This window comes from Typha angustifolia, chromosome 7 (assembly GCF_048772165.1).
Source record: "Typha angustifolia cultivar Huaian chromosome 7, ASM4877216v1, whole genome shotgun sequence".
Taxonomy (NCBI): domain Eukaryota; kingdom Viridiplantae; phylum Streptophyta; class Magnoliopsida; order Poales; family Typhaceae; genus Typha; species Typha angustifolia.
Window position 1 is genome coordinate 1,910,294 of NC_133245.1, and position 24,670 is coordinate 1,934,963.

A 24,670-nucleotide genomic window follows, 5' to 3' on the forward strand; every position below is an offset into this window, starting at 1 on the left:
GATTGTGGACTCGATAAGAAGAGGGAGAAGGCCTAGTTACATCCGTCAGTCCATTTTCGATTTGGCCTCGAGTTGACCAAGCCCAAAGAGTTCAATTGAATCATAAAGCTCTTAAATTCGAGTCTACTGATCCGGGCTTGACCTGAGCTCGGCGTAATTTGGAGGTATATTTCTGGCATTTGGAGAGATTTAGCAAAGGTTTGTTTTGATTTTGGAAAGCACGCGTCTCATTTAATCTTTTGATGGTCTGGCGGAGGATCCAGCGATGTCGAAGTTAGGAGGTCTTGATCTTGCTTTAAGTGTTGGAGGAAAGATCACCAAGAACGAAGTCGAATTGGGTTCTTTCTACTCTATTCTTTTCTTGTTACTGGTGTTGTTTTGATTAGATTGCTGAAGCACAACAATGGAGTTGGATGTAATACTGATGCAAATAGAAAGTAAAAGTTGGACAGCAGTTTGTGTTAATGACAATTTCCTCTTAAAGGAGTCGTATTCTTAGGTTCCATATTAGAAAAAGAGATTAATTATCATGCCAAAATCTGATGAAGGTTTTAGAAGCTACTTCTTTGATGAATGCAGCAAGCTGCACATAAGCTTTTGGCCTTTTGATTGCCTAATTCTTTGTTCGATCGACTGGGTAAGACAAGTATCGTGGTTATTTTGGAGGGGATGAGGAAACGAGAAAAAGAAACTACAGTGATATAGGTAAGACTACTTGTTGAGTTGTTTCTTTGTTAATTCTTTTAGCTGAATGTTGATTCCAATGTTAAAAGACTACAGTGATATAGGTAAGACTACTTGTTGCTCCAATTATATTGTACATTTTAGGGAATTTTATAAAACATTTATTATATTTTATCTATTTTATAATTGACACCTCATTATTTTTGAGGATTTTATAATCTGATCTTTATTTTTCTCTATAATTCTTATTTAATACCACGATATTATTTTTACTAACTAAAATATCAATTAAATTACTAAAATACTTTTACTATTCCCTTTCATATTTTATATTTCTTTACTATCTTCTCAACTTATCTACTCCACTCATCTTCCCCTCTTCCCCCTTCTTTCCCCACCAATTGGTTGAGCATAATAGCCGAAGCTTAATGGTTGATTTTAAAAAATATTATATCTTATTGAGCGAGCATAATAGATTTCTATGAAAATATTTTAATTTTTTTTTATAAAGACATACTTATATAAATTTTTAATAAATTGAATATTTAATTTGAGACTCAAAAACTAAGAAATAGACAGAAGTAATGGGTCTGGCCATAAGCGTAAGTAATCCATGGATCTTTTAGGCCGAGTCGAGGGGACAAAGGTCTAGCTCATGCAGCCCATTAATAATTTAAGCTCGGGTCAGACTGAGCCCAAGTCAGACATATTCCGGGCTTAGCCCAGGTAAAATCGGACCGGTTCAGAATGTCCTTGAGTAGGTCGGCCTAATGATCAGCTATAGGTTGGGAAGACTATTTCTTAACTTCTATCCCCACTAAACTAGGCATCTCTCTCGAGTTAGTTAGATGGTTAGATGAGATGTTAACCCTATTTTTAGGTACGGATAATACTATCCATTCAATTTATCCTCCCAACTCACTCACCTCACCGCGGCACCGTGTGTATATATACCCCTGCCCCCCCTCCAATTTTGTCAGACCTCTCATCTCCATCCTGGTCTCCTTCCTCTCATCCTCTCCTTGTTCTTCTTTATTGTATAGAGAGATAGAGGGAGGGTTGAGTTTAATTATTATAGGAAGCCAAAATGCCGGCCATTGCCATGTCTAACTCCAATGATCCCCCTAAGGAGTTTGAGGGGAAGATCACATCCTATGTAATTCTCTGTGGCATAGTAGCCGCCACCGGAGGACTTATGTTCGGCTACGACATCGGCATCTCCGGTATGCATCGGATTCTCTTTGATGATATATATGTGATCAAGATATTGATTGACTGAGTTTTTGTTATCGTGAGTGTAGGAGGGGTGACATCCATGGATGACTTCTTGATAGAGTTCTTCCCTTCAGTGTATGAGAAGAAGCACAGGGCCAAGGAGGACAACTACTGCAAGTTCGACAATCAAGATCTCCAGCTCTTTACCTCCTCCCTCTACCTCGCCGCGCTGGTCTCCAGCTTCTTCGCCTCCAAGTCATGCACCATGTTCGGCAGGAAGCGGACGATGCAGGCCGCCTCCCTCTTCTTCTTGCTCGGCGTCATCCTCAACGGCGCCGCGCGAGATCTCGCTATGCTGATCATAGGAAGAATCCTCCTTGGGGTTGGTGTTGGTTTCGGCAACCAGGTACTCTGTCTATTTATTGTCAGAATATATATATATATATATATAAAAAAAGAAGATTGAAATTACGGTTCTCTATCAGCTTATACTTGTTACTGTAGGCCGTACCACTATTCTTATCGGAGATCGCCCCGGTGAAAATCCGAGGAGCCCTCAACATCCTCTTCCAACTCGACGTGACGATCGGGATCCTCATAGCCAACATAGTGAACTACTTCACCACCAACCTTCACCCATGGGGGTGGCGGCTCTCGCTCGGCCTCGCCGGGGTGCCAGCCATCATCCTGTGCCTCGGCTCGTTGCTGATCACCGAGACGCCGACGAGCCTGATCGAGCGGCAGCGAATGGACGAGGGGCTGGCAACGCTGAAGAAGATCAGAGGGACGGAGAACGTCGACTTGGAGTACGACGAGATCGTGCACGCCTGCGAGATGGCTCGGCTGGTCAAGCGGCCGTTCCGCAACCTCATGAAGCGATCGAGCCGCCCGCAGCTCGTGATCGCCATCTTCATGCAGATCTTCCAACAATTCACTGGGATCAACGCGATCATGTTCTACGCCCCGGTCCTCTTCCAGACCATGGGGTTCAAGAGCGACGGGTCTCTCCTCTCTGCCGTCATAACTGGCGGAGTGAACGTCTTATCCACCGTCGTCTCCATCGTATTGGTCGATAAAGTTGGGAGGAAGGCTCTACTCCTCGAAGCCTGTGGCCAAATGCTCCTCACTCAGGTATATATCCATATATTGTGTGAGTATTTCCGAATTCAAACGTTTGAGATTGTTTTCGAATTAACGTCTTGTCGTGCCCGCAGACTGCAATTGGAGTCATCCTGCAAATGTACATGAAGAATAACAACAATCTCAGTCCTAGCTTGGCAATCACGGTGGTGGTATTGGTCTGCCTCTACGTGATGAGCTTTGCATGGTCATGGGGGCCTCTAGGTTGGTTGATTCCTAGTGAGACCTTCCCCCTGGAGACGAGGACAGCCGGCTTCTTCTTCGCCGTCAGCTCGAACATGCTCTTCACCTTCATCATCGCGCAGGCCTTCCTCTCCATGATGTGCCACCTGCGCGCGGGGATCTTCTTCTTCTTCGCGGCATGGATCGTTGTCATGGGGCTGTTCGCCATGTTCCTACTGCCGGAGACGAAGAACGTGCCGATCGACGAGATGACGGACAGGGTGTGGAAGCAGCATTGGTACTGGAAGAGATACATGGATGAAGATGGCAATGATAAGAAGAATAACATTGAGAATGGTTCTTCTAGGTGAATGTAAGGAAGTGGACCACGTCCGATTGAATTGGTTTTCCTTTTTTGTTTTTCCTCTCTTGCCAGGACGCTCTCTCAAATATGTTTGTTGAATTAATGGGGTCTCTGTTAGTAACAAGAAGATGGACACAAATGTGTTCTTCATCTCGTTTGCTTCTCTGTAATCACTCTCGAGTGATGGTTAATTTTCAAAGAAAAAGAAACGAAATGAACAAAACAAAAGTCTGGATAGAATTTATCTCGTGACAGTTTGATCACGGTAATTTGGAGACATTACAGTGAATTCACTATGACATGAAGCTAGACTGTATCAAATTATTTCTTTTGTCAAGTACTCTACTATTGACGTTAGCATGAGGAGGCAAGTCGTACTTAAGCACTTCGCTTAGTGCTCGACTGCATCATGCAGGCTGAATTCGCTCTTAGCCAATGAGATGAGACCTATGTGACTCAAGAGTGGGGACCACAAACTTCCATTATCCCTGGAAGTGGGTCCCGCAGCCTAAGCGCGCATTTATTCGTGGGATAAAATTTATATAGAGAGATGATGTTTAAGTGGGGATCACGAGATGTCCATGTGTGTCTTGGGTGTGAAAGAAGAGTTAGTGCTTGGGGCCTTGGGCCCCAAATAAGTATAAAGAGGTATAAGATATTAATATGGAAGTGTGGTCACAGAGTAAGGAAGCTTTTTTCGTCCAGACAAACGAAGTAAGACAAACCCATTTTAAGGTCACTATCAAAGACCAAAAAAGAAATGGAGGTGGTAGAGATTTTTTCAGTTACTATGTAGTGATGTGGTCTAGCATCAACAGGACCACAACAAACTATAATGTTGGTCTATGTTGCATTGATCCATCACCAACTAGAGATAATTACATCTAGATGCATTTAATTATACTAGTTGTACGATAATTTAATATGAAATTGAGCATAGAACAACCACACAAACGAGGCCGCATGATGTACAAAGAACTCATTGCTAAGCTCATTCTTTCTTGAGCTTTACTCTCAAGTGACATAGAATCATGCATGAAACTTGTTTCAAATGTATGGCATATGAATTATTAAAAGAAGTGCCATTGCTGCATAATAGCATCCACCTTCTCATACATACTAACTAACAATCACACAATAAACAGTGTCAACAAAATCAGAGAGTATTCTCAAGTTAATAACTCAATCCAAATCCACAGAGAAGGCAAAAATAATGACACATCTACCAGCAGATAGCATTAGAGAACTGCGAGACTAGTGGCAGCAAAGGCAAGTATGGAAATGGCGAGGCCAGAGCCCATGGAAGAGGCAGCTTTGGCAGTGCTATTGCCATGCGGCGATGGTGCAGGATTGGATGCAACTCCTGTGCCGGCGCCGGCGGCCGCACTTGTGGAGGGCTCAGAGGCAGCTGGGGCCACGGAAGGGGCAGCAGAGGAGGTGCGCTTGGGCACACGGATGTCGACCTTCTGTCCAATGGAACAGTGACCAGGAACACCGCATATGAAGAAGTGGTGACCACCACGCTTAATGACGATTGAGTCATTGCCAGTCGTGTAGGTGGCGATAGGTGACGTGGCTGCACATGCCTTAAAATCATTCTTGCTCACCTCCATCACATTGTGGAACATCTTGTTGTACTCAAAAACTACAACATCCATCAAAGAGACATTTCACAGTTACCTTCAATATGAATGAAATGCGCAAGAACCTGGTAGTAGCCAAAAGAACATTTCCCAGAAGGCAACTATTTCAATACATCATTCTAATTCATAGTGTTAATTCTACAGAGAATATAGCTGGTTTCTCTCTTCTTTTTTATATCTGGTACCAGTGTTCCAGTAACCTTCTATTTATGGATTTAACAACTAGAAAGCCATTGAGCAATAATTATGTAGTTATATAGTACATACACGTTCTCTTTTCCGAAGCACATCTCCTTACTCCATTGGAATATAAAACATAACTATTCAATAAGAGATTAGATTTAAATTAGATTCAAATCTATCTTATCAAATTTCAAATGATGACAAACTACTTCACAGCTTTCTTTCCAATCAATATAAATCTCGTTTGTCTCATGATATGCTTAAAAACCGAATTCAAACTTTTCTTTTTTTGAAAGATAGGATTCAAATCTAATACATTGATTCAAGATCAGCAGAGTTTAATTTAAATATGCTTGTTATCCTTTAGTTGCTCTCTAACAGGTTTATAAGGTAATTAACGGCTAGATTTGTATTTCATATTAAATACCCAAAAATATCAAAGGCAATAGAAAGATTTAATTTAGGTTTTATACCAAAAATCAATGGAGTCCTGTCACTGTTGGGCAATTGATGGTTTTAATTGTAAACAAAAAAACTCTCTTTTGTATCTCTTTGCAATCAAAGTATTCTTTTGGATTGTTTTGATTTTCCTAATCGATTAATTTGATTAATGGATCTTCCACTACCAACAACCAACTCAATGCCCACTAATGCACGCGGAAACGATACACAGAGAACACATGCATCAGTCATCAGTCATCGGTCAATTGGTGGTGGGACACAAACTCCCAGAACCTCTTAAAGTTTCAAAAGTTATACCAAGAGAAGGAAACCAAAGAAATATTAAAGATAAAAAAGAGGAGAATGTGAAAGTTGGTAGCCATTAGAGGACAACAAGTATTAAGCATTAAACACAAATATCAATGGCTTGAATTTACTAGTAATTCATCATTATGATAGCAACCAATTTCTGAAAGATTGGTTTGACATCCACCAGTAATAATTCGTATAAATTACGAAACGAGAAACAATTTGAAAACTTGGTAAAGCATGCGTTCTGTGTGACAACCCACGAATAAAAGCCCAGAACTCCCAGATTCCCTTTTTACCCCTCATCTCAGAATAGGGACAGGCAATCCTAAGAACTCTCAGCTCAGTGCATAAATTAACTCAACCGTGCTTCCGATTGAAGACTATTTTAGCAAAATTCTAGGAATTAATTGTAGAGAAACATCAAGATGATCTAGAAATATAAGGGAAATGGGGATAAAAATTGAAACGAAAAGAAATAAAAAGAAGAGGAGAAGAACTTACGAATGACATCTCCCAAATGGAAGCTTTTTGTTGAAGCCCAAGCTGAGTAGTTCACATTCCCTACAATCGTCCACCCAGCAGCATCCCCGACCTTATAAACCGCCCCTGCGGACGCCCGCACCAAACCCAACACCACCACCGCCATGATCGCCACCTCCATCGCCATGATCGATGCCTTCCTCTCCATCACGACAAGAAGAAAAAGAAGAAGAAGAACGAAGAACGTAGAACGAAGTACGAACAGAACAGAAGACGAGACGAGGAGAGGGAGAGAGAGAGAGAGACACGGACTACAAACTTGCAACTTACCTGAGCTTAGTGCTGCAGTAATATAAAAGGTCCAGAGACTTCTTTAAATTCCGAAATTACCCCTCGTTCCGTTGGAAAGCGGAAAGTTTATTTATTTTTTCTTTTGCTCCCCGTGGAGTAAAGGAAACTCTATTGCCGGTGCCAGCCGTAAATTCACCTAATTACCCGTGATGAGCAATTGAGCACCATGGCCAACTCTTACAAGTAAGGCCGGGCCATTGGATATTGATCCAATGGTGAGAGATAGTTGGATGCAACTAAATTGGAATGATAGCTGTAACCAACTCAACTAGCCGTCTGGTGAGCGGTCGGATCGTGATCTAACGGCCGTCCATAAGGACAAATTGGGTTTTCGTTTACTGGATTTGTCGGATGTAACTAAAGAGTGCAACGAAGTTAGGATATATTAATGTGGCGACACGTGGAAGGAGAAAGGAGAGCGACGTGTGTATTGGATTCTGACTAATGCTTTACTTATGTCCATATCCTGTCAGAATTCGGATCCAATCGGGTGAAGTTAATGAAACCAACTGACCCGATAAGGAATCCGCATTTGCATCACGTGAATCGCACCTGCCGAGTACTTGAACTCGTACGCTTCTCCTCCTCCTTATCCACTCTCGCGCTCTCCTCTTCGTCTCTCCCCCCCCCCCCCCCCCCCCCCCCCCCTCTCTTCCAATCCCCGAACCATTCGCCGTCGGATTCCGATACAAATGGCGCTCCATTCTATCTCCTCCGTCGCTTCTCGCTCTCGGCTCCCCGCTTCCTCCGTCCTCCTCGCTCAAAGGACAGGTCCCCAACTGGAACCTTTAATTAGATACTCTAGTTAAGTTATTCTAGTCTTAGGTTTTAGATTCCAACTGATAGAGATTTGGAAAAATGCAGTTTTTTTTGCTACAATACCGATATTTCTATTAAATTTTTTCTTTTGGGTTGATATACCTAGTATGATGTTAAGTTTTGGGTGGATACTGAATAATTCACCCTTTCTTACCTTTGCTGTCTCATTTGATGACAAATAAATGAGAAATTTAATTGACTCCCGAAAGAATCAGGTCGCAATGGAAGTATTAGTGTCTCAACAAGTATAATCTCATGGAGTTCTACTGCAAACTATGTTAGACTACAGGAAGGAGCAGCAGCATTCTTAAGGCCTTTGGTTACTAAACATTCAAACAAGAGGCAAGTGCTTTATTTTCAAGTTTCAAGAATTTAAGTTCCTAATACTGGACCTTGAAATATACTTCTTCCATAAGCATGGTATGATTGGTATTGCATATTCCTCAGAGCAGGAGTCGTAAGGTGTGCAACCATTGAGGAAATCGAAGCAGAAAAATCCGTGATCGAGAGAGATGCCGTAAGTGCTTATCTGATAATCATGTCTGCCTCAGCTTTACCAGCCAAAATTTGACTGATTGCGTGTCTTTCAGAAAGATAGGATGGAAAAGACAATTGAAACGGTTAGAGGGAGTTTTAACGCAGTAAGAACAGGTCGAGCAAATCCTGCAATGCTCGACAGGATTGAGGTATGAAGAAGCAGACAGTATATGGAAGTCCAGTAATTTATGTCACCCTGAGTGATCCTTAGCTGATGATATTCATTCTTCCTCCAGGTGGAGTACTATGGAAGTCCAGTGAGCTTGAAGAGCATCGCACAGATCAGCACTCCAGATGGAAGTTCTCTTCTTGTTCAGCCATACGACAAGTCTAGGTAAAACTTTCTTATATTTAGTGCCAGTTTCATATGTAATCTTCCTTCCTAGATTATGACTCTTTCAGAAGCATGCAGTCTTAAAGCTGTTGAGAAGGCAATAGTCAGTTCTGACATTGGTTTAACACCAAACAATGATGGAGAAGTCATAAGATTGAGCATCCCACAACTGACATCTGACCGGAGAAAGGTTTATCTTTGCAGACCTTTTCCTTTTTCTTTTCAAAGAAAAAAAACTTGTAATGGGGATATCAAGTTAGAAAATATTACACACACTTGGAGAACTGTTGGTGATCGTATGCAGATATGGTCTATGACTCTACATATTCCATTTCGGCTAATGACATAAGGGAAATATATGATCTGACCTTTCTCGTTAACAGCAATTGTTCTCTTTAAGTTGCTACAATGGAAATTGGTGTTTTATATGTTGGCTCTTTGATGTAAGTCTAATGCTCCTTAGTTTGAACTTATCATACTTTTAGGGAAGTTAGCTACATATTGTAGTATGAAGCTGGCAAAAGAATTGTTCCTTATTTCATTTTCATATGTCACAACTATATGTTCTTAGATTTTGAATTTCCTGTGATATCTAAGTTACATCTATTCTGATCTTTTTATCACCATAACCACAATGTGTTATACACCAATAGAGGTTGATTTATAAATATTTTAATTATTTTGATTCATTTTGAGAGCTCGATCTAGATCATGTATCAGCCATCTAACTTTTGTTCTTTGGGGCTGCAGGAGTTATCTAAGGTTGTTGCTAAACTAACTGAGGAAGGAAAGGTAAAGATCTGATTGATTTGCTGTTTATTGAGATGCTCCATTACTGTAGCACAATCTTCATCTTATTTGGTGTTTGGACCTAATAGCTTCTGATATCAGTCATATCATGTTAAAGTATATTTCTATACTTCTCTACATGCTATTTGTGTCTTTTTGGGTCAATTATCTGTCTTGGGATTATAATGTAAACTAAATGCTCTAGGGTGTCAGTCAGTGGCACTCTTATATAGTTCATCTTATATAAGATTTTGTACTGATTGATCTGTTAAACTACCTTGGAGTATTTGTTGTCCTCATTCTATAAGCAGCTATGCTTTAGTCTTCATTATAAAGCAAGCCAGTTGCGGTTGGCTATTACTAGTACTTGTCAATAATCTGTCTCAGTAAACTGATCTCTCCTCTGTTTTCTGTGACTAGAACTTGTCGCACTATTAGTTTTGTGAAGTTGTTTTAGTGTTTTACTGGTGCCTGTATAAAGAAAAATCCTGTTAAAAAGCATTCTTGGTAATCATTGTAGGATTGTCAGCTTGGAGTACACATCATCTTCCTGTATTGCAAATGCCTTGTGCTAAGATCTGATTGATGTGAAGGATCCATTATAATTTATCAGAAAATCTTGAGCATCTTTATTCTAGTACTATTTCTTTAGCATCAGTCCTTTGACTGGTTATTGATATATTTTATGCTCTATTGTTAAATTCTAGAACAATTCCAGAAGTTGCAGCTTCTATAGTTGTGATACAAATGATTTGCTCTTTGCAGGTAGCTGTAAGAAATATAAGGAGAGATGCAATTAAAGCTTATGAAAAACTTCAGAAGGTATCTCGCTTTTTATACAATATCTGCAGGATTTTTCTACTTGGTCTCACATCTATTTCCTACCTTCTCTTTCGTAGGAAAAAAAGCTTTCTGAAGATAATGTCAAAGATTTATCAAGTGACCTGCAGGTGTGCTTATTTGCTGTCATTCAATTCATTTATATCTTTCTCCTTATATCTACCATGGACGTATGCCAATACACCTGGAACTGTAATATATCTCTCTATCATTTGGCAGAAAGTGACCGACGAGTACATGAAAAAGATTGAGTCTATGCAGAAACAGAAAGAAAAGGTATACTAAACTTTTTGTCTCATCTTTATTTTAATTTTCCTGCAGTTTAGTGTGAAGATGGGCACATCACTGTCAACAGCGCTCTATGAATCTCTTATAATGTTCTTTATCTTCATATAGAAGTTATTTATTGAACAAAATATCTTTTTTCTTAGATGACTAGTATCATAAGATCTGACAATAAGACTTGCTCAACAACAGCTATCATTCCATCTAATGTAGCAAAGAACATCTTGGAATTCCATAAGCTGAAAAACATGGTATTCAACTGACCGAATAATAATTTCAAGGATTTCTATATAGGTCTTCACTCTTCAGTTCCTTTGAGGTAAACTTTCAGGGAATGGAACGAACTGTGTTTATCATTTGTTGATATTTTGCAAGTTGATACCATGTCAGCCTGTTGCCATCATATTTAGTTTCAAGGCACACTAGTTTTTCTATAGCTGTCACACTCACATCTTCCTCATATTTGAACTATTGAATTTTATTCAATTCTGCACATTCTGTAATATCTAAATCTCCACCTTGCCAATTTTGAGCATTTTTATGTCATATGTGTCTACGTTAAGCTTTTCTTGTTACTCTGGCCTTTTCTCGTGGCTTCTATGGTTACCTGTAGGATTAATAGCATAAGATGTTCTCTTTCCCCCTAGCTGCCAAAGCTCAAGACATTTTGAGGATATTCTTTGCACCACGCTAGGGTCAATAAACCTAGGAGGTATCGGTATGGCACTTAATGATGTCAAAGAAAAGGTTGACTAATTAAAGTATCTAGGAATTCTTTTCTCAGAAAGTATTTATGACTTCCTGAGCTGTCCAGAGAGTCCTACATACCAGACGGCAGGGCATTTTCTCTGCTTATATAGTGCAGCGGCACTGGTTACTACCTCTTGGAGATCCCTTTTCACTGACTTAATTTTTGCTCTAATTGATATGTTTGTTTTTTCAGGAGTTGCTGACAGTATAACCCTTGCTGCATGCGGAAGTCAGCATGACTCATTGACTGGTCGGGTGAGCTTTATGCTCTCTTTTCTTTTCCAATTTTTGTTGTGTTAGTTTGTCAATCGTTATCTATTTTGCAGCTTCTTTACTCCTCGCAATCAGTTTTACTGGATAGTGTAAATCATCACAAAATTTGACACTCTGCTGCAGTAATTTCCAAGTGCAACTGCTGCCTTTTTATGAGGGGTCGAGACAAAAAGCTGCTGCAAGTACTCATCAGAGATGGCATCTCTTTCTTATTTCCGTGATCATAAAGAAGAAGATTTTGCTAAATTTTGGCTCCTTTTTTGTCCTATTATCTACTTCTGTTAATACAAGATCTTTTTCAAATTACGGACAGACTTTAAACCGTAAAACTTGTTTTGGCCCTTTTGGGTGACTACATGTTCACAGATGAAGATATTGACATAAACTAATTACATTTTCTTGCTCTAAGATGGAAACTAGTTTTACACTGGGTGAGTATATGTTTCACTTCCTGGAAACTATCCAAGTTCTTTTGAGATTCAGCTATGTAACAAATTGCAGTTGCTGTTTTCTTTTCTTGTCATAAAGTTGTTGAACAGCAGCAATTGATTACAGTTTATGAAAGAAGAAAAAAAGAAAAAGAACTCTGTTCCATTTGACTAGGATACTTGGATATGAATCTGGACTTCTCATTGTCTCATATAATTCTCAATCACTGGGATATTCTTTTTCTTGGAATATTGTATTGAAGAGTATTGTTCAAAATTTTGGACATGATGTCAAATGGAATATTGCTTGTTTCAATTGGCCTCATGTTGATTGTCTTTCTCAATCCCTGTCCCATTTCTTGCCTTCAAAAATAACTTTCGATCATTGCCTTTCTGAAAGACATGAGATCACACTTCTATTCTCATCTCACTAGTTTTAATCACCACATCTCACACCCATTTCCTCTCCATCATCAAGTGTCAACCGTAGCACATCTGCTTTCCTATAAACTAAATTGTTGTTTTCTTCTGAAGTGCCACGTATACCTTATTGCCCATAATCGCCAAATTTTACTTCAATTTGTCACATTTACATATAATAAACTTAATAAAACTGCAAATAATTTCTCACAATGTATATCTGAAGAGAGAGAGAGAGAGAGGAGTCAATCTGGAATTTTGAAATATTATTTCTCTGTCATGAATAGTTGGGATAGATGTAGACGAATAATGATCTTGTTATTGAAACTTAGCATAATCCTTCTATTAAATATCACCACTAGCACTAATATAATATTAGTAATTATATATATACTTGTCCAAAGGATTTTTCCCTCTCGTTGCCTCCTCTACCCCATCCCTACGAGCATCATAATTTAATAATACCTTGAATGATGGTGTAGTGGAAAGAGACCTATAGTAAGTATACCCATAAACACATTTAAATATTAAATCACCTTTATCCGATAATTATAGCCATTAGAATAATTAACAAGGAGAGGTTGTCGTGGCCAAGTACTTTCTATAGGTCAATACTTTATATACCATAGGATACTTTAAAATAATTACGTAGATTATCATTATTAGCGTGTTAGGTAAATCCCAAGAAGCATGCCACCAAATTAATAAGATGGGAAATAATAAAATAATTTAATCGTCACTAGAGACCACTACCAGTTTAGATACCCACTATTTTGAATTGATTAACAGAACGGACTTATAATAGATCGTAGCCATCAAACTAAACTATTATAATATAGTGGGGAGGTGATATTAACATATAAGTATATGATTTGTAGATGTTAATTATATAATCTAAGATTCTAACGATGAAGCCCCATAATGGCCACATGGAAAGGAGGAAGAAAGAATTCTCAGCATGTATTTTAATTTTACCTTATTTTTTTAATCAAAGTTGTGGACTTAGTAAAGTGAGCTTAAAAATATAATGTAGGATAAGATTTCAACTAAACCTTGGTGGTGTCTTCGTAAATATAACCTTTTATGAGAGATATCATTAGCTTTAATTATGAAAATTAAGTAGACGTGGTGGCAAGGGTGTAAATATCGTGATCCCTCTCCTCTTTGCCGAAGCTGAGGTGGCAAAGGGTAGGGTAGACGTGGAAGGCTGGGAAAAGTGCGGCGGGCACGAGACGGTGGGATCCGTGCACGTGGTCCAGACTCCGAGCTATATCTTTGTGATCCATCCGTTAACCCAAATATAAATTAAGAATGATTTGAAACTGAGCTGTGCACCCAACCAACCAATCAACGTCGTTCTACACACGAAGACCGCAACGTCTCCTTTAAATCTCAAATGACCAAAAACACCTTTCCTTCTTCCTATGTACCTTATATTAATAAATTATACTTTATTAACATCGGTTAATTTTAACTTACTCTTTCTATCTTAAAGTTACGTTTTTTATTAATAATTATAAGTATGTTATTGCCAAATCAGCTAAATTTCATAATATATTCTAGATCGGTATTATTGGTAGTTGGACAAGACTTCGTTGTGTCCCCTTGCTTGTATTCATTGTAGTGAATAAAGCTTACATTTGATTGACCAAGTCCAGTCAATCAAAATTATAGATTATCCAATTAACTATAATAATTGGTTTTTTTTATAAAAAAAATGTCTTGTATCCACGTCAGCATAAACTCACATCTCGAGGACAAGAGCTTTTCAATATTTGTAGCGCGTGAATGTGAAAAAAATTTGGAGGGACGTGAAATATAAATAAGAAGGATAGCGAGGTCCAACATGCAAAAAGTTAATGGAGAGGTTTGATTGGTTGGTTGTTTGGAGTCAATAATGACGCCTCTCCTACTGAGAATATCTCCTCTCCGGTTGCGATGCGATGACATCGGATTCACACTTTGGTTTAAAGTGGCTTCTGAGGGTTATTTATTAATTATTATTAGATGATGATATTTTTTATTGATAGCGAAGGGCGGGTCGAGATTTTTATATTCTACTTGTATCTATCTCGTTTAAAATAATGTGCTCAAATAACACGTCAACTGCCACGTGGGTGAATCGACGCCCTACATCGTATTCTTGGGGCTCTTTGGGGAACGTCAAAGTCAATATCAAGTTGGCTGGGCTTCGCAAAAGCGTCATTTCCGGCTATGCTCAGAGTAAAGATAATATTATTTTTAATATTTTAATATTTATGTTGGTTTTTTTTTTCCCTGAAAAATAAATAAATATTATTGTTTGGTATTATTTTTTTGTTTTCCTGAACTTCTCGACGACAAGCGGGTGTCGTGAAGGTTGGCGGAGTGTGAGGGGCGGGATGACGTCAGATTGGTCCACGTGGGCGGTCTTGGAAAAAGGACATGGCCGGATTAACTTCCCACGATTCCAAGCGGGGAGGGCCGTCCGATGCGGTGAGATGGAGGGACGGGATCCGAGATGCCGTCTCCAGCTAGGCCTGGCGCAATTTAGCGCTCCAGGTTCGGCAGCTTCTTAGCCGAACGGTCCTGTCGCCACGTCGGATAGAGATTTAACGGCCGAAGTCGCTCTTCGGATCGGAGGAGAGATGGCAGCCGTCCGCTCCGTCCATCTTGTCGCTTTCTCGATGGGGCCCGCAGTCAAGTGGCGGGAGGGAAGGAATAGAAAAAGGGGTGGGGAGAAGGGGGGGGGGCAGCGAACGCACGGGAAGAGAGGGGCGACCGTTAGTAGCCGGTTTCATTTTGCGGACTTTGGCCGATCGTTCCATCTAGGACAGACACGTACCCGTTACCAAACGGGTAATGCGCTATGCTTGTGGCGCAAGGAACCGATATTTATCGCGACACGTGGCGGTCCATCTCCACTAGGCTTCGCCCTAACTACGCCCTAGCCGAATCCGACGCCCAAGGATCCTGCCACGTTGGCACCGCACAATCGAGGCCGTAAGATCAGGAGACGGGATCGGAGGGCCTGGAATGGGAGGAAAGAGTGGGAAAGCGATTGCGTCCGTTGGATTGGAGTAGAGTGGTGGGTTGGGCAGTGACAAAACAAAAAGGAGATAGAAAGAAAGAGGAGAGGAAAGCAAACTAGGAGAGGAGAGGAGAGGAGAGGAGAGGAGAGAGAGAGAGAGAGAGAGAGAGACTTTTGAGAGGCGGAGAAGAAAGAGCAAGGCGAAGAGGAGGTGGTGGAGATCTGAGAGCAAATATCTCCCTTTTCCGACTTTTTATACGATTTCGACGAGATTCATCCATCTGACCTCCCGTAGAGGTCCGGAACCCGGAAAAATTCGGTGGAGAAGGTGGAGATTTGGCCTAAAAATCGGTTCTTGGAGGCGACGAGAAGGGGGTTTCGATTGGATGAGGGAGATCGGAAGGAGATGGAAAGGAATCGGGAAGCGAGAAGAGGAAGCATGGCGGCTATGAACGGAGGGTTGTCGAGAAGGAGGCAGAGAAGCGGCGGGTTAAGAGACTCCCCAGGTTTGGATCCGTAGATCTGCTTTAAATTCTCTCCTTTCTTGGCTATTATCTGTTGATCCTTATGGCTTTAACGGATTCTTGTCTTTATACAGAGGAGGATGGAGGAGAGATGGAGATGGCCGAGAGGTCGAGGCTTCGGGATCGAGGAAACAAGAAAGAAAGAGACCGGGATCGAGATCGGGAGAGGGAGAGATCGAGCCGGAGCAAGAGGAGGAGAGGGGAGAGGATGATGCTTCATGGCGGCGGCGGCAACCGAGACGACGGAGAAGAGAGCTCCGAGGAGAGCACCGAAGAGGACGACGATGACGAGGATGACGTGTCGGTGGCCGTTCGTCTTCCGCCGCCTCCCCCGCCGCCGCCTAACCCGGCGTCTTCTTCCTCGCCTTTGACCCATAACAACCACCATCACCACCACCACCAACAGCAGCAGCAGCAGCAGCACCTGCAGCGGAAGAGCTACCCCCCAAAGGTCACAAAATCTCCGGTGGCGTGGAAGGCCGACGAGATGATAGGTGTCGCAGTTCCGAGAAAAGCTCGATCAGGTAGTGAAGAGAGCTGAGATAGAGAGATTTATGGATTCTCTTCAATGAAGAAAAAATCCCCCCACTTTTTTTTTCCTTTTTCTCTTTTCGGCGAGGATTTAATTTAAGTTGGTCTTCTCTTCTTTCTTCTGCTCTGTTTGGTGTTTGCAGCAGCCACGAAAAGGTCATCAAATGAATGGTTGGTTTCAGGTGGTGGGCTCCTAGGAGGAGGAGGAGGAGGTGGTGGTGGTGGTGGAAGTAGTAGTGGAGGTGGAGGCGGTGATTCCTCGCAGATCCAACGACTGAGCCCCCCTTCCACCTCCCAGATCTCACCATCTTCCTCCAATGCCTCTGTTCGCAAAAAGATGGTCAGATTCCTCCGCATCTCATCTCCCAATATTCTCTTCTCCCTCCTATCTGCTTATCATACCTTGTGCTTGTTTCAGAAGCCCTTCAGTGGAGCCAAGCAGCGGCCGCCCTCGAAAGTTTCCAAGCCGTCTTCTTTCATCCAAGAAGAGATCGAGATTGCCGAGGTCTTGTTTGGTATGACACGGCAATTTCAATGCCCATCGAAGCCGGAGAAGAACAAGGTTGATTCTAAAGATGTTGGCGAGTCAAAATCATCTCGGGCGTCATCTCCGAGCTCGATTTGCCTTCCTGCAACAGCACAACCAGCCATTCCCCAGCCATCTGAGTCGACCTCTAATCCCTCTTCCTTGCCAGTTACTGGTGGGTGCCTCAAAAGCGTCGTTCTTTATCCTTTTTCTCCTCAGTTTTAGTAACTAATGGAGATCTTCGGTTCTGCTGCAGCTCCAAAGCGGAAGCGACCAAGGCCCGTGAAGTTTGAAGACGAAAGCCCCACTGCTCTGCGGAGCACATCTGGGTCATCTGCAGCTAAGATGGAAGCAGAGCCCCATGGAAAGGTAGATACTTCATCACCAAAATCAGAGAAGAAGGCAGAGTCCTCTGCTGTTGAGAATGGAGTTCGTTCGCCTCAGAATGAAGCAAGCACAGTTGACCCACAGAAAGAGGCGAGAAAGGATAATCCAATTTCAGACATTAAGCAGTTGGCCACAGAATCGGATCACCATGGTAAGATGGACAACCGAGAAGAGCCTATTCCGCCTGCTAAGGAAGATTTGCGGACTGATTTGGATGCCAGTCGCAGAGAGGCAACTGCAGCAAAGGCGTAAGCTTTGCGATCCAATTACTTGGTTTTGATATGTTTGATTAATGTTAGGTTTGCTCTGATGGGATTTGTAAATTTTGCAGTGCTCCCTCGTCTGATGGCAATCGGGAACAGAAGTTTAGCATTGATCTTATGGTTGGTTTTTTTTTTCGCTGTTGGTATAGCAAAATCAAGCATTGGAAGATTGAAATTAACATGTATTTTTGGTCGACAATTTCAGGCTCCACCACCAGGGAAGCTATCTCCGGATAGGGATGGTTTCTGTGATTACCACACAAATCAGAAGCCTTTGAGTCATGAAATTCAGATGGTTGGCATCCAAATTTGTCATCAAGTTAGCGCGATCTTTTTCCTCTTTTGGGGCCCTAATTTGTTACACTTGTAGGTGTCTAAGATGAGAAATGAGAATGGAGATGACGAAAAGACTGCGAAAGCAGTTAAAATAAGCTTGGATGAGAGGAAATCTGAAAAGCCATTGCTAGAAGAATTCATTCCAAAGAAGGGTACTGAACTGCAGCTTGATTTGGAGAAGCCTGAAAAAGAAAGCCTAAGCAGCAACAAGTTGCAATCTCAAAAGCAGCAACTGAAAGTCCCTAAAACAGAAAACAGACAGGATAAAGTTGGTAGGTTCTCTTGTTCTGAGCTGCATCTCATGCTGTATTTGCTCTCTCTATCTCCAGCCCTGAGAATATCCAAACTTTCTCTTTGTTCGCAGCACAACCTGCTACTTTGCCCATGCCGATGGTCGGAGGGTGGCCAGGAAATTTTCCTCCTTTTGGGTAAGCAGTGGAGTCTCTGTCTTTTCCATTTTGTTGCTATTATCATATCAGAGAGCTAATACTATTCTCCATTAATAGGTACATGGGACAAGTTCCTCCTTTCCCTGCCGCAGTAGTTCCAGTTGATGCTAACTCTGGATCCTCCAAACCTATGCAGTCACGACCGAAGAGGTGTGCTACACATTGCTACATTGCGCACAACATACATTACCATCAGCGAATCGCCAAGATGAATTCTCTCTGGCCTGCAGCACCTGGAGCACAAATGTATGGGGGAAAACCATATAATCTGAATGTCTTGCCACCATCAGATGCCGCCTTCTTTGGAGGCCCTATACGGGGAAGCTTCCCAGGGAACAGCACTGGCGATGCCAAGGGGTCCCCAATCGTAGCTGCTGCATTCTCAGGAAATCCCTCTAAGGAAAAGATGACAGCAGCTAATAATTCCGTCATGGAAGCCGCTCATAAGAAGCAAATGGTCCTTGAGCAAATGCCACAACCCGGATCGGCAGCAAACATGCTGGTATGTTTCTCCCACACCTTATTATCTATATTGTCGGTTGAACTTTGTATTTGAATTTTAGAAATTTATCTTTCCGTTTTCTTCGCCCTCAATTTTCAGCATGGGCCAGCATTCATCTTCCCTATCAACCAACAACAGGCTGCAGCAGCTGCCGCAGCAGCTGCAGCTGCAGCCAATCTATCTGGTGCAGCTAAATCTACCCTCGGTGCTGTTAATGGTGTGCCATCTTCTGGTACCTCTTCGCCAGCTGTGCCGAGCTCTGCAGCTGGTGGGCCAGCAGCCACTATGAACCTAAGCTTTGCCAATTTGCCCCAGAATGAAGCACAGTACCTGGCCTTTCTGCAGAACACCGCATACCCATTTCCTATTGCTGCAGGTGGACCTCCATCATATCGGGGAGCAACACCTGGGCAAGCAATGCCTTTCTTCAATGGGCCCTTCTACCCTTCTCAGATGCTTCACCAGTCACAACTCCAAGCACAGCAGCAGCAGCAGCAGCAGCAGGGGTCTCAACAACCTCTGCATCCCCAGCATGGGCACCCGAGCACAAGCACATTAAGTGGACCGTCATCCTCGCAGAAGCATTCTCAGCAGCAAGCGCAGCGCATTTCTGGTGGTGGAAATGGTGCTGCTGCGAACTCTCATGGCTTTCCAAGCAGTAATCAGCGGCAGCATATGCTGCCCCACCAGTCTCGACAGCAGGATGGTGATAAGTGCTTGGAAGAAAGCCCATCAACTGCTGATAGTAGGGTTTCTCAAGCTCAGAATACCATCAGTGGTTATAATTTTGCGATGCCAATACATCAGAATTTTGCACTGATGTCAACTGCTGCTGCAGCAGCAGCATTGGCAGGCGCTGGTGGTGGTCACGGTGGGAAGGCATCTATTTATCAGCAGCAGCAGCAGTCACCGTCAAACCAAAACATAAAAGGCGATCATGCATCACCGCAACATTTTACAATGCCCTTCGCCTCCTTTGCAGGTCCTGGAGCTGCACCAGCAGGCCTCGACTTTTCTTCTATGGCACACAATCATGCCCTATATCAGAGCATGCCGGAAGCAGCCAGGCATTATCACCCGATCACCGTGGCTGCAGCTGCTGCTGCTCAAGCATCACAGAAGAAGAAGGGCCATCATCAGATCACAGAAGAGGGCAAATCTCTAGGCGGGGACTCTTCAAGCGCAATTGTTAAAGGTGATGATGAAAGGAAGATGTCAGCTGCAAAAATTCCTGGCAGCAGTTCCCAGCATTCAGTGTCCTTCTCTAAGTCAGAGAATGAACCTACTATATCTTCTATTCTTGGTGGGAGCCTAAGTGACAGCGCTTCTCGGACGCTGAACCTTATCCAGTCCTCTGGGAATGGCAATCGATCTGCAAACAAAACCGCTGGTGCTGCTGCTACAATGGCCAATTCCGAGCAGCAGCAGCAGCAGCAGTTGCAGCAGCAGCAGCAGTTGCAGCAGCAGCAGCAACAACAGTTTATGCAGCTTCAGATGCAGCATCCGCTTACGGCACTTCGACCCAAGTCCTCTTCTTCAAGCAGTAATACGGGTGTTTACTCTGAACGACATCCTGCGGGCTCATCTGATGGTAAGTTTTCGCAAAGCCTGTCGAGCTTTCCTCAAGCCCATGTCCGTGGTGGCGGCAGTCCCGGTCAATCTCCCCAGTGGAAGGCTTCCAACACAAGAGCATCAGCTTCTGCTGCCGCTCCTGCTCCATCATCAGCTTCATCGGTGGGGAAGAACAATCATCTCCTTCAGCAGCAAGGGAGAGCTCCTCAACAGACTCTCCTCACCCCTGGCCACCAAACCCAGATATCCTTTGGTGTGAATTCATCAAAGATGACAACTTCAGGAGCTACAAATCCATCTCTATCATCTGCTGTGGGTTCACCATCAAATTCAGCTTCTAAGAATGTTGGTGGAAGCCCTCGAGCTTCTGCAACTCCACTTCCTGGTTCACCGGCTGCCATATTGTCTCTTCCTCAACAATCATCAGTTAAGAACTCTTCGTCGAGCTCTAATAGTAAGTCCACACCTATGGGAAATCGAAATATGCCTTCTATCCTGGGTCAGCCCAACATCACTCCTTCTCCTAACTCAAGCGCTAAGCAACAACAGCAGCAGCCTTCTCAGCTAAAGCAGCAGCCATTCACTCATTCGCAGCTCTTCTTCTCCAATCCCTACATACAACAAGTCCCATCTCAACAGACTCCTGCTGCTGGAGCTAATACCGGGTATTATCATAGGCGTCAACCCGAAACGCAGCAGGCGCACCCGCAAAATTCTGCTTCTAGTTCAACCGGAATGATGTCTGGTGCTCCTGCCTCATCTGACCCGACAAAGTCTGCCGCCGCCAACAACAAGGGTCTTCCATCACCGGGAATTCTGCATACCCCTCATCTTGCTCAGTCTGCATCAGGTGCTCCCCACCCGCTTATTCCAGCCTCATTCCCTTATATGACCATGCAACCTGTATCCATGAAGCAGACAACTGATCAAAAACCTGCTGCTGGTAAGCAACACTCCATGCTCTTATCATTATATGCTCGCGAAGTAATAGCAGAGTAGAAGTATTCTTTGTGCTGTAGTTGTAATAGTGCTTTCCGTAGTTGATTGGAAGCAAGAGTAGTGATCTTATCTATGAGAGAACGGTTTGTATCCTCAGGAAATGACAATTTGCATGCCTGCTGGCAGCCTGAGAAGAAATGATGATGAAGGTGGATGCTAGGCTTATTATATGCTGATTGCCGGGCTTGCTGACATCCTCGGCGAGCTATAAAGTGGACGGGGCGGTCACATTTTTTGTGATGATGGAAGAGGGGATGTGCTCTCTCCCTTTTCCCAAGGAAGTTACTCTCGTTTGGTACACAGGCGAAGATTTTGCAGAGAAAGGCAGCCAAAAAAAAAAAAAAAGAGTATGGGGGAAGGAGAGCAGGCCCACTTACCATTTGTTTTGGTTTGGATTGATCCCTTTCTAACCCCCCTATCAAAAGGGAAGGTAAAAAAGAGATAATCCGAAAAAGGAGGGCAGTGAGTGAGAGTAGTGTTCAGCTCCCTCCCTGCAATCTGAAGGTGAGGAATTGAATGTGCATATAAACTTCCTCTTTCCTCTACTTTTATGTGGAGATTAAATTGTGTCCACCACAAAGTCATTTTGCTTCTGTTTTATTCTAACAAATATTTGAAGATTAAAAAAAAAAAGGATGATAACTTGATTTAGCCTATGTCATTTGTTACTCTCTTTCTCTTTATATCTCTCTCTCTCCCCCTACCTCTCCCCCAATTGGAATTGGATTGCAAGATGATTTGAGCTGTGTATGTTAATAGATCATATTGGCTTATTATTATTATTATTATTATTATTATTATTCTCTTTCTGGTTGAAAATTTTGACTCGAGAGGGATTTTGATTGCAAATCGTGACAACCTCCCCGAAGTGTTTCCGATCAACTTCATTAGTAGTAGCATCTCACAGTGTCGGATGTTGATGACTCAGACCACGTGGCTTCCGCGGGCCCCGCATCCAAGATCCCAGAAAACTCACACGTGGACCTAGAATACGCCTAACCAGAACCTTATCCCGACAAGGTGGACGCAGGACGCCCCATCGCGTTATCGTGGCCGTCCAGAAAGGGAAAGAAACGTGTGGACGAGGCCTACTTTATGGATCCCGGCCCCGGTCCCACAATAATACTGGTTCTCATGGTAGGGTCCACCTGGGAGGAAAAAGAAAAAGAAAATTAAAAAAGAAAAGAAAAGAAAGGGGCGGGCCCGGCGGGTCCCATCGCCCTACTAAAAATTCCCTGCTTTAAAATAAAGATATTTTTATAGATAGGTTCTGGCCTGGGAGACGAAAAGGGTAAAAAGACAATCTAAAGCAGAGAAGGAAAGGGAATTTTGAGGTCCGCCAAATCCTCTTCTTCTATTACTTTATTCCTTTCCTGTTCTATAAATTAATTCTCTCCCTGAAGTAAAACTTTAATAATATCTCAGTTAAATTTATGCCACTACAAACTTATAATGTTTTATTTATTTATTTATTTTTTAGAGATTATTCAGGCCCTATTATTATTTGGTTTCAGATTTAGGTGTGGTCCTATCCTACTCTTGAAAAGGAAACGCAAGCCTTTAGTTGCTTATCGTACAAATTAAACAAGACTTAGTGGATAGTATCATACAATCGCGATTAAATAATTCATAAACCCAACCACTCTTTCCTTTTGCTCTAAAAATAATAAGCTAAGCTAGCGAAAAAGTCTTATAGTGGGGCCTTGTGACGTTTGACTACTAACAGTTAGGAGCAACGAGATCTCTTGAACTGGTTACATCTCAAGTCTCCATCTTCTATTAGTGGAGGAATATTGAGAGAGAGAGAGAGAGAGATAGAAGGGCAGGGTAACAATGAGCTGAAGTAGTTCACCTAGATTGGTAGACTATTTTTTTAAGCTCACTCATTTGTGTTAATATTCTCTTCTCTCTCTCTCTCTCTCTCTCTCTCTCTCTCTCTCTCTCTCTCTCTCTCTCTCTCGCTTCTCGAGACAACTCGATTACATCCACGTGGAGAACTAGTAGCCCCACTTCCAAATCCGACGAGGACTACTATCCCGCCCTTTTTTATAGCGTACACGTGGACCAACTACCCTCCTGATACCGAGCCTTATCCCGACACGTAGGTCCACGTCGGCTCATCCGATCCGTCCGATGGGGCTCCCTTATTCTCGAAGTGGGCCCCGCCGGTATGCCGGCACTCATGGCGGGGCCCACCGAAACGTTACCCCCCCCCCCCCCCCCCCCCTCCCCTCCCCTCACTTTCACGTGCGCAGCATTGGATGGATAAGCAAATAATAGGAAGAAAGGGAACGCTGACGGTGGGCCCCCACGTGGGATCCACCGCTTCCCTTCTTGCTTCAGATAAAGATACTTTATTTAGATCAACAAACAATATCTGGGCCCCAATAAGTCCGGGATTTTGAACGTCTCCTTGTCGACAGCGTTAATTTCTTTTTCCTTTTCTTTTTCTTTTTTTAACGTTTCTATCATATGCCTGACATAATTGGGAGCAAGGTAAAACATATAACATCATATACATATAGATTAGAAAATATACCATGTCTAAATATCAAAAAAAGAGGCCATCCTCACTCTTGAAACCAGTAGATCTCAAGATATAATTCCAGCTTATGCATGGAGCAGGCCCCACCCTGTTTCCCAATCGTGGACGCAGCTCCCTCTGATCTCCACTCTCTCTTCTCTTTAATGCTTCCTCGCTCCTTCCGACTCTAGAAACGCAAGAATGCACAACCAAAGGAGAAGAACAGTAGCAGTAGCAGCGGTAACTAATATCCTAATGTTCATAAAGTTTTCAAACAATGCTAAGACTTAAACTATGACGTTACTTCTTCAATCCTCTCACCATTTATTTATTTTTTGGGTTTGTATAATAGTAATTTAATCAGTAGGAGCTGTCTATATCTCTCCACGTAGCTATATTACCTTGGTAGATAGCTAGTTTGGACACGTAATCACCAAATTTTTGTCGTCATCGTAAAACGTGTCAATTGACTGCCTTCAATCTGTCAATCCTATGCCCCCACTTATTAAATACAAGTAGACCAAATGACGGTCATTATTATTATTATTATAATCCAATAACTAAATAATAACATTTAGCCTTCGTTATATATATATA

General features: G+C 42.5%; 4 protein-coding genes across 12 annotated transcripts; 3 read left to right on the plus strand and 1 right to left on the minus strand.

Moving 5' to 3' along the window:
* The first annotated feature begins 1,648 nt into the window (after positions 1-1,648).
* LOC140762984 (sugar transport protein 8-like) lies at positions 1,649-3,824 on the plus strand. The gene is made up of 4 exons (XM_073100992.1): positions 1,649-1,907; positions 1,986-2,305; positions 2,404-3,030; positions 3,114-3,824. Exons 1-4 carry the CDS (start codon positions 1,772-1,774, stop codon positions 3,570-3,572), a joined length of 1,542 nt encoding a protein of 513 aa, XP_072957093.1. The 5' UTR covers positions 1,649-1,771; the 3' UTR covers positions 3,573-3,824.
* A 783-nt stretch (positions 3,825-4,607) lies between these two features.
* LOC140762846 (mavicyanin) lies at positions 4,608-6,961 on the minus strand. Its single transcript, XM_073100812.1, has 2 exons — positions 6,646-6,961; positions 4,608-5,210 (listed from the first exon to the last, which is right to left on the minus strand). Exons 1-2 carry the CDS (start codon positions 6,830-6,832, stop codon positions 4,804-4,806), a joined length of 594 nt encoding a protein of 197 aa, XP_072956913.1. The 5' UTR covers positions 6,833-6,961; the 3' UTR covers positions 4,608-4,803.
* A 661-nt stretch (positions 6,962-7,622) lies between these two features.
* LOC140763714 (ribosome-recycling factor, chloroplastic) lies at positions 7,623-12,010 on the plus strand. 6 transcript variants are annotated; one of them, XM_073102024.1, is made up of 12 exons: positions 7,623-7,746; positions 8,010-8,136; positions 8,242-8,311; positions 8,385-8,480; positions 8,568-8,665; positions 8,744-8,855; positions 9,416-9,457; positions 10,220-10,276; positions 10,354-10,404; positions 10,514-10,570; positions 11,523-11,584; positions 11,656-12,010. In XM_073102024.1, exons 1-11 carry the CDS (start codon positions 7,668-7,670, stop codon positions 11,538-11,540), a joined length of 807 nt encoding a protein of 268 aa, XP_072958125.1. In that variant the 5' UTR covers positions 7,623-7,667; the 3' UTR covers positions 11,541-11,584; positions 11,656-12,010. The 6 variants fall into 6 exon arrangements, with proteins under 6 accessions (XP_072958125.1, XP_072958128.1, XP_072958124.1 ...); XM_073102027.1 differs by having other exon boundaries at positions 11,678-12,010; XM_073102023.1 differs by having other exon boundaries at positions 11,726-12,010.
* Positions 12,011-15,561: 3,551 nt separating this feature from the next.
* On the plus strand, positions 15,562-22,203 carry LOC140763271 (protein TIME FOR COFFEE-like). 4 transcript variants are annotated; one of them, XM_073101382.1, is made up of 12 exons: positions 15,562-15,966; positions 16,059-16,508; positions 16,659-16,855; positions 16,934-17,216; positions 17,298-17,676; positions 17,760-17,811; positions 17,897-17,986; positions 18,062-18,299; positions 18,392-18,455; positions 18,534-18,978; positions 19,078-21,493; positions 21,647-22,203. In XM_073101382.1, exons 1-12 carry the CDS (start codon positions 15,867-15,869, stop codon positions 21,688-21,690), a joined length of 4,758 nt encoding a protein of 1,585 aa, XP_072957483.1. In that variant the 5' UTR covers positions 15,562-15,866; the 3' UTR covers positions 21,691-22,203. The 4 variants fall into 4 exon arrangements, with proteins under 4 accessions (XP_072957483.1, XP_072957486.1, XP_072957484.1 ...); XM_073101385.1 differs by having other exon boundaries at positions 21,676-22,203; XM_073101383.1 differs by having other exon boundaries at positions 16,662-16,855.
* Positions 22,204-24,670: the final 2,467 nt, after the last annotated feature.

Bases quoted from the DNA above. Each gene is read 5' to 3' on its own strand.
- LOC140762984 (XM_073100992.1), top strand. From the start codon at position 1,772: ATGCCGGCCATTGCCATGTCTAACTCCAATGATCCCCCTAAGGAGTTT. The intron at 1,908-1,985 runs GTATGCATCGGA...TCGTGAGTGTAG, and splicing joins CTACGACATCGGCATCTCCG to GAGGGGTGACATCCATGGAT. The intron at 3,031-3,113 runs GTATATATCCAT...TCGTGCCCGCAG, and splicing joins GCCAAATGCTCCTCACTCAG to ACTGCAATTGGAGTCATCCT.
- LOC140762846 (XM_073100812.1), bottom strand. From the start codon at position 6,832: ATGGAGAGGAAGGCATCGATCATGGCGATGGAGGTGGCGATCATGGCG. The intron at 5,211-6,645 runs GTAAGTTCTTCT...TGGATGTTGTAG, and splicing joins CCATTTGGGAGATGTCATTC to TTTTTGAGTACAACAAGATG.
- LOC140763714 (XM_073102024.1), top strand. From the start codon at position 7,668: ATGGCGCTCCATTCTATCTCCTCCGTCGCTTCTCGCTCTCGGCTCCCC. The intron at 8,137-8,241 runs GCAAGTGCTTTA...CATATTCCTCAG, and splicing joins ACTAAACATTCAAACAAGAG to AGCAGGAGTCGTAAGGTGTG. The intron at 8,666-8,743 runs GTAAAACTTTCT...AGAAGCATGCAG, and splicing joins CAGCCATACGACAAGTCTAG to TCTTAAAGCTGTTGAGAAGG.
- LOC140763271 (XM_073101382.1), top strand. From the start codon at position 15,867: ATGGAAAGGAATCGGGAAGCGAGAAGAGGAAGCATGGCGGCTATGAAC. The intron at 17,677-17,759 runs GTAAGCTTTGCG...TAAATTTTGCAG, and splicing joins GAGGCAACTGCAGCAAAGGC to TGCTCCCTCGTCTGATGGCA. The intron at 18,300-18,391 runs GTAGGTTCTCTT...CTTTGTTCGCAG, and splicing joins AAACAGACAGGATAAAGTTG to CACAACCTGCTACTTTGCCC.